The following is a 6,867-nucleotide window of genomic DNA, read 5'->3' as shown; positions in this document are numbered from 1 at the left end:
CTTGCGCTTTGCAGGCATGTGCTTTCGGCCATGCCAGTGCATATCCTCATCGCGATGGCCATCAACCCTTCGATCCTCAAGCAAATTAACCACCTCATCCGCAACTTCCTCTGGTATGGGCGTAAAGAAGCGAGCGGTGGCCACTGTCTTGTCAGCTAGCACCGTGTCTGCAGGCCAGTCTCTCCAGGTGGCCTCGGAATCCCGGATCTCCAGCGTGCCACTAGTCTATGGCACCGTACCTAAGCGGCGACCCAAAGTGCGATCGGTGCCCGATGGACTCCTCGACCGCGCCTGGATCGCGGACATCCAGGGCGCCATGGGCGCGGCCATGGCTGTCTAGTACATGGCTCTCTGGCGACGCCTACGCTTGGTGACCTTGTCCGACGAGCCGGACAAGCTGTCTTGATGCTGGACTGCCATGGGTGCCTACACCGCGAGCTCTTGCTATAAAGCCCTCTTCATTAGATCTACGACAACAACCCCCCATTGGCGTATCACATGACGCCCTTGGGCACGACTTCGCATCAAGTTCTTCGTCTGGCTAGCGTTGCTTGGCCGCTGCTGGCTCGTTGATCACCTAGCAAGGCACGACCTCCCCCATGGGCCGCTCTGTCCACTCTGCGAACCTGAGACGACACCTTCTTACGGGATGCTCCTTCTTCTGCCAAGTCTGGCACGAGGTACTTTCATGGTGCCGATCCATCGCCACGATCCCCAACCCCGACGAGAAGTTCATCGCCTGGCTCTCATCGGCCATCTCTAGTACCACGAGTTGTCTACGACGCGACCTTGCCTCCATCGCATCACCGCCTGGGCACATCTGGTAGCATCGTAACGGCTGCCTCTTTGACGATGACTCCCCTGCCGTGGGATGCGCCGTGAGTACGATCCGGGAGGAGGCACGACGTGCCGGCGCAACAGGACTTGCCCTAATCTTGCCAGAAACGTAGACTCCAGCCCCCGCGGCTGGCACACCCGACGTTCCAGTGTGTCGCGGCCTTCTATGCACGCCATCCTTGTGTACATGCTAGCTGGTCGTTCCCTTTACACCATTCTGTAATCAACCTGTGTAATCTCGCTCTACCTATCAATGCAATGATACGCAAGACTTTTGTGTATTTCATGAAAAAAGGAAGAAGAAAAATCTTCAAGCATTCAATTCCTCTATACTGCAAGTTAACCAAACGAGATTACTAAATCTCAGTCGACTAAGACTTAACGAAGTCTTAGTCGATGCTATATTTGTGAGATTTTGCATGGAGATTCGTGTAAAATTTTTATTTAAACTTTTGTTTTATTCACTTTTATATATTCTATCACTTGACCAAGACTTCGTTAAGTCTCGGTCGACTCAGATCTAGCCATATGCAACCTCCACGCATCCCCTCCAAATTCTGCGTCAGGTTGTGACCCAATTTGCTTTCCAGGGGGGTCGTGTATATTCGAAGGAACCTATGCAACGGTGGATCGACCAGTGCAATCAGTAAAGGAGTACAGCGACGAAACAGTAGGGGAACACCAGGAGGAGACGTGCATAGAAGAAACTGGAGGACACGTCCCCACATGGTCAGCATTCTGGAAGTCCCCAAAACATGGATGGATGAATGGATTGATACAAAGGAAGGAAGGAAATACAACTAATCTAGTGGGATGGATTAGTAGGCGTGATGCGCATCTGAGTCATCGATCATCTCCATTTCCAGATCAGATCAGAATCGAATCAACCCAATAGGGTAATTAATAATTAATAAGCAGGATAAATTCGAGAAACAGCAGAGGGTTCATTCAAATCAAATCAAAAAAAAAAAAGAGAAAAGAAGGAGAAACAGCAGAGCAGAGGGAAGGCAAAAGCTCTTTTGCCTTTTTCCCTTGGAGGCGCCAACTTCCCTCTTCCTCTTTATTTCCCCCCTTTCCTTCCTTCCTTCGTTCCTCTGTGTGTGTGTGACAGCACTTGTGACAGAAGGGGTCCGTCGTCTCGCTCGGTGGTGCCGGTGGCGGGCGGTTGCATCCACCCGTCAGCCAAGCCAAGCCAAGCATGGCGCCGGACCACGGCTCCAAGGTCGACATCTCCTTCGCCGGCCGCTTCACCGCCAGCGCCATCGCCGCCTGCTTCGCCGAGGTACTAAACCCTAACCTAACCCCTGCTTCCACCGCCCCACGGATCTCCACCAGACGCCACTCACCAGCGTCCTGTTCCTGCGACGGCGACGGGGACGGGATCGCCCGCTGCTTTACGCTTCGTTTTTATTCTCTCGCTGGATCGTCCGATTTCCAATGCCACCCTGCGCCCTGGCCGCTCCCCGACCAGGATCACGCCGCTAATCTCGTTATTTCCTCATGTATTTTCCGCTCCTGGTTTAATCGAATGGGCTTCCCCTCTCTCAGATCACCACGATCCCCCTCGACACGGCCAAGGTCAGGCTGCAGCTGCAGAAGAAGGCCGTCGCCGGGGATCTCGCTGGGCCCAAGTACCGTGGCCTGCTCGGCACCGCCGCCACCATCGCCAAGGAGGAAGGCGCCGCCGCGCTCTGGAAGGGCATCGTCCCTGGCCTCCACCGCCAGTGCATCTACGGCGGTCTCCGCATTGGTCTCTATGAGCCCGTGAGTTCCCTTCCCTCCCTTTCCCCCCTTCTTTATGTATATGTATGGTATTGCATTGCGTCAGTAGTTGTAGTGGTACTCAACAATGAACTTGACCCGGATTGTTGTGCCTGACCATCTTCAGGTCAAATCCTTCTATGTTGGCGAGAACCATGTTGGGGATGTACCTTTGTCCAAGAAGATAGCCGCTGGCTTCACCACTGGTACCCTCATCGTTGGATTCTCAATCAATTTCCCCCTCCATGTGAAATGAAGTATGCAGCAACATAACATGGTGTGTCTGACTTGCTTCAGGTGCCCTTGCAATCGCTGTGGCCAACCCCACTGACCTTGTCAAAGTCAGGCTTCAGTCTGAGGGGAAGCTGGCACCTGGTGTGCCGCGCCGTTATACTGGGGCAATGGATGCTTATGCCAAGATTGTTAGGCAGGTCAGTTGTTGCTTCTGCTCTTGTTTTGCAAGCTAACTGTGGATTGTTACATATCCCAAATTGCTTGCTTCAAATATGCCGGCATCATCATTTTAGGAAGGGGTTGCTGCTCTGTGGACTGGCATTGGTCCGAATGTTGCACGTAACGCCATCATAAACGCTGCTGAGTTGGCCAGTTATGATCAAGTGAAGCAGGTGTGCTTCTTGTCGTCATTTCCTTTATTCTTGTCATTATTTCCTTTATTTGATTGCTTATTATCTTGCTGTCGTCAACTGTATTGTGTATCATGCAGTCCATTTTGAAACTTCCTGGGTTCAAAGATGACGTGGTCACTCATATCTTGTCTGGTTTGGGCGCTGGCTTCTTTGCTGTTTGTGTTGGTTCTCCGGTCGATGTGGTGAGATGTCCTCCTCGCTCAGTGATAATTATCCCTACTCTAGTGATCTTGTCTAAAATGTTATTTCCTATACAACCAACTGCGAATTAATTATTCCGAGCAATGCTTTCTTGGTGTATTTATCCAGTAGGTAGTAACTATTGTCTATTACAAATGGTTATCTTTGACAGCATCACACACTATTCCAAGTTTAAACTGAGATATGCCAGTTCTGACCTTTATTTCATGGCGTATTCATGTTCTTTCAGCAAAGCTGATTTCTTAGTTCAGTTTCTGTGAGGTTTATACTTCTGCCATTCTGCAGATTTATGCCTTTTTTTAATGTGTGCATCCATGGCCACCATATGCTAATTTGCTTGCATCGAAGCTGTTCTATTTTCCTATGAAACTCAGATACTGGTCTTTCTTTGAAAATAAATGCAGCTTCCATTTTTGGATCATTATCAAAGAAGTCTTTCTGTATTATTGAGTATTGATTAGCAGTTGAGTTCTTACCTTAAAGATATGCGAGCATAGATGTTTCTCTTTACTAACAATACACACCTTCTTGCAGGTTAAGTCAAGAATGATGGGTGACTCTGCCTACAAGAACACTATTGATTGTTTTGTGAAGACCCTGAAGAATGATGTATGTTCCACTCTATTACTCTGTTCATGCCTTTTTTATACTTTTCAGTCAGCATTAGATGAGTGATACTTGTCTACAACATGTTTTTCAAGCACATCTAGCATCTGGGGCTGGGTCATGTTTGCGGAGAAAATTCGTCCCATTTCATATTTTAATAGTATGTGTTGACAGTAGGTAATTTATTGGCAACTTATACAGCCTCTGTTAGAATTAACTGCCTTGATTGTCATTCTGGTGGCTCTCAAATTTGAACGGTGGTTTAACAGTGCTTTATTTCCAAGCGATCATGCAAATAAAAGATATATGATGGCAAACAAAAGGTGACTGCTCATTGTAGGAATCGTATATTTTTTTTCTCGGAACAACTAACTCTTAACCTTGATTTGGAATATATTGATAGTGTCCTCCCTCTGTACCGAGTAACCTTTCATAATTGCTTAGATATCCTTTGAGCTGTGTTTTGTTAATGATATACTCGTTTGTCTGTGAGCTGAATATTCTGGATATGTTCTAGGCTCATAGGAACTGCTTTGTATACCTGTTGAATGCAAACGAAAGTCCAAGCAGGTTGCTGATTAATAGGATTTTTTTTGTGTGCAGGGACCTCTGGCATTTTACAAAGGCTTCCTTCCAAACTTTGCTAGACTGGGATCATGGAATGTGATCATGTTCTTGACACTGGAGCAGGTAAGCTGAATTTGTAACTATCACAGTGCGACTATGTTATGTAAGCATGCGAAATCGGTACACTAACTTTTTTCTGTGTGCCTGTGCAGGTTCAGAAGGCCTTTGTGAGAAAGCCTGCAAATTAAAGATGAGATGATATGGGTTTTGTAGAAGGTGGTATACAACAAGAATGTGCGCGCATTTGTTTTCTCCTACATAAGACGTTAACCCTTGGGAGTTGTGGTACAAAGGACAAATTTGACACCTCAACTGTGAGAAACTATAATAAATTTTTGTCGGTCTTGACAGGACCTTAAACAAATGCTGAGGTAGTTCGGAGATGTCAAAAGTGTTGTTAAATTTGTGTTGGATGGATGAACATTAGCTGCAGTAGATCTTGTCTGTGACGAGCCAGGAAGGCAACAATGTCTTTGCTTGGTATTCTAATTGTTGATGGTGTCCTGTGTTGTCTCCATCTTCGTTGCAATAAGCACACTGCCTTTGTTTGGTTTTTTAATTGTAGATGATGTCCTGTGTTGTCAGTCATCTTCCTTGCAATGTTACAACTGAAATGCTTGCTGGGTAGATCAGACACTGGTGAGCACTAGAGCTTATAGTTTTTTTTAACTTACTACTCCGTAGAACTTATAATTAGTAACTTATTTGGCATAGATATTTTTATGTGTTAGGCCAGGCTGTTTGGGGTTAATCGATGGGGACGTGATGTTTAGGCCAGGCTGTTTGGGGCTAATTGACGGGGACGTGAAGTGATGCTTAGCTGGTTGGGTAGCTGCTTGGTCTGCCGATCAAATGGCTGACAATGGTAGGTGCGCACGCTGGACACGAAAAAGCAGCACAAGACAGTGAGTCTGGGATGGATTCAGTACACAACATATTCCCATTGAGAACACGCATCCTTTTATTCCTTTTTAGTAGTGTATTTCATTTTATTCTTGACAAGAAAGATACATGAGTGGCCATTTAGGAAAGAAGGTGCATAATAGACGGTAGTGGAGTAGGAGTAGGCAGAGTCAGAGTCACAAGTTGCTTTTAAGACTAGTAGTGGCTGCTGGCTTGAGTGGTGCCTTCTTCAGGTTGCCGAAGACGGAGTGCCTGCCCTCGGCGACGACATTGCCGGTGACGGCGTTGGTGAGGAGCACGTGCGTGCCGGAGTAGGCGCCCTTGTGCCCGAGCACCCTCGCCGTTATGCTTAGCCGGTCCCCTGCGCGGGCCTGGGAGAGATCGGGGAAGGCGACGGACATGTCAACGGAGACCTTGAAGTTTTGGGCGTCGGAGATGGCGGCGGCGTAGCCGATCTCGTCCACCAGGGCCACCACAACACCGGCGGCGAGGCAGCCGGTGCTAGAGTCCCGCGTGTGTACGTGCATGTATGTATTTGGCTTAGCTGGCGCGGATCAAGGGGACTGAATTAATAACGAAGGAACCAAGAAAGCCAGTGAAGTACGGTGAGGCTTGCAGGGACGTGGTAGGAGCAGTGGATGAATCCCGGGTGGACGCTGAGGACGCGGATCCTGCGCAGCGCGAACCCCTCGAAGAAGCTCGGCGACAGATGAGGAGAAGCCGCCGATACGTATGCGGATGCGGCGGAGGAGAGTGCGTCCACCCGCGCCCGGTCGTCGGCGCTCACGCGCAGGACGTCACGAGCACGAGCTAATCCTGGGGAGTCAGCCATGCCCAGCTGCTCCTACTACGCTGCTGACGATCCCTTCTGTATGTGGATCTGGACATTTGATTTGTGACCGGACGAGTGACTTGTTGGTGCCACACCGATTACTCCGAGACCAGTAGCACGGTAGTAGATGAGTATACGGTACTCTCTCCGTTCCAAATTAAACGTTGCTGCTTTAGTATAATTTATTTATTTAAAACAGAGGAGTATATAACTATTTTAGTTACCGTATACCATCTCAGTACATAAGAAGTTACTCCCTCCATTTCCTTACACTACCCACAATGAAAATAACATATGTAATAACATCACACATATTTAGATAAAATAGATGATGTAACAAACCATAAATAAAGAAAAAAAAAAGCATGTGGTAACACCGGCGGAGCTTCAACAAGGCTACATGGCCATGGCCCGCCCAGCTTTGCTGCACCCGCTCCTATTAGAGCCAGCCCA

At 48.1% G+C, this 6,867-nt stretch overlaps 2 protein-coding genes across 2 annotated transcripts; one reads left to right on the top strand and one right to left on the bottom strand.

Moving 5' to 3' along the window:
- The first annotated feature begins 1,896 nt into the window (after positions 1 to 1,896).
- LOC119286124 (mitochondrial uncoupling protein 1-like) lies at positions 1,897 to 5,194 on the top strand. Its single transcript, XM_037565471.1, has 9 exons — positions 1,897 to 2,119; positions 2,386 to 2,601; positions 2,726 to 2,804; positions 2,896 to 3,029; positions 3,126 to 3,224; positions 3,323 to 3,427; positions 3,981 to 4,055; positions 4,656 to 4,742; positions 4,832 to 5,194. Exons 1-9 carry the CDS (start codon positions 2,036 to 2,038, stop codon positions 4,865 to 4,867), a joined length of 915 nt encoding a protein of 304 aa, XP_037421368.1. The 5' UTR covers positions 1,897 to 2,035; the 3' UTR covers positions 4,868 to 5,194.
- Positions 5,195 to 5,351: 157 nt separating this feature from the next.
- On the bottom strand, positions 5,352 to 6,612 carry LOC119286125. The gene is made up of 2 exons (XM_037565472.1): positions 6,188 to 6,612; positions 5,352 to 6,092 (listed from the first exon to the last, which is right to left on the bottom strand). The coding sequence occupies exons 1-2, from the start codon at positions 6,412 to 6,414 to the stop codon at positions 5,759 to 5,761; spliced, it is 561 nt and encodes a 186-aa protein (XP_037421369.1). The 5' UTR covers positions 6,415 to 6,612; the 3' UTR covers positions 5,352 to 5,758.
- Positions 6,613 to 6,867: the final 255 nt, after the last annotated feature.

The sequence above is a fragment of the Triticum dicoccoides genome, chromosome 4A (assembly GCF_002162155.2).
Source record: "Triticum dicoccoides isolate Atlit2015 ecotype Zavitan chromosome 4A, WEW_v2.0, whole genome shotgun sequence".
Classification (NCBI taxonomy): domain Eukaryota; kingdom Viridiplantae; phylum Streptophyta; class Magnoliopsida; order Poales; family Poaceae; genus Triticum; species Triticum dicoccoides.
The sequence above is the reverse complement of the archived record's forward strand: the minus strand, read 5'-3'. Positions and strand labels throughout refer to the sequence as shown.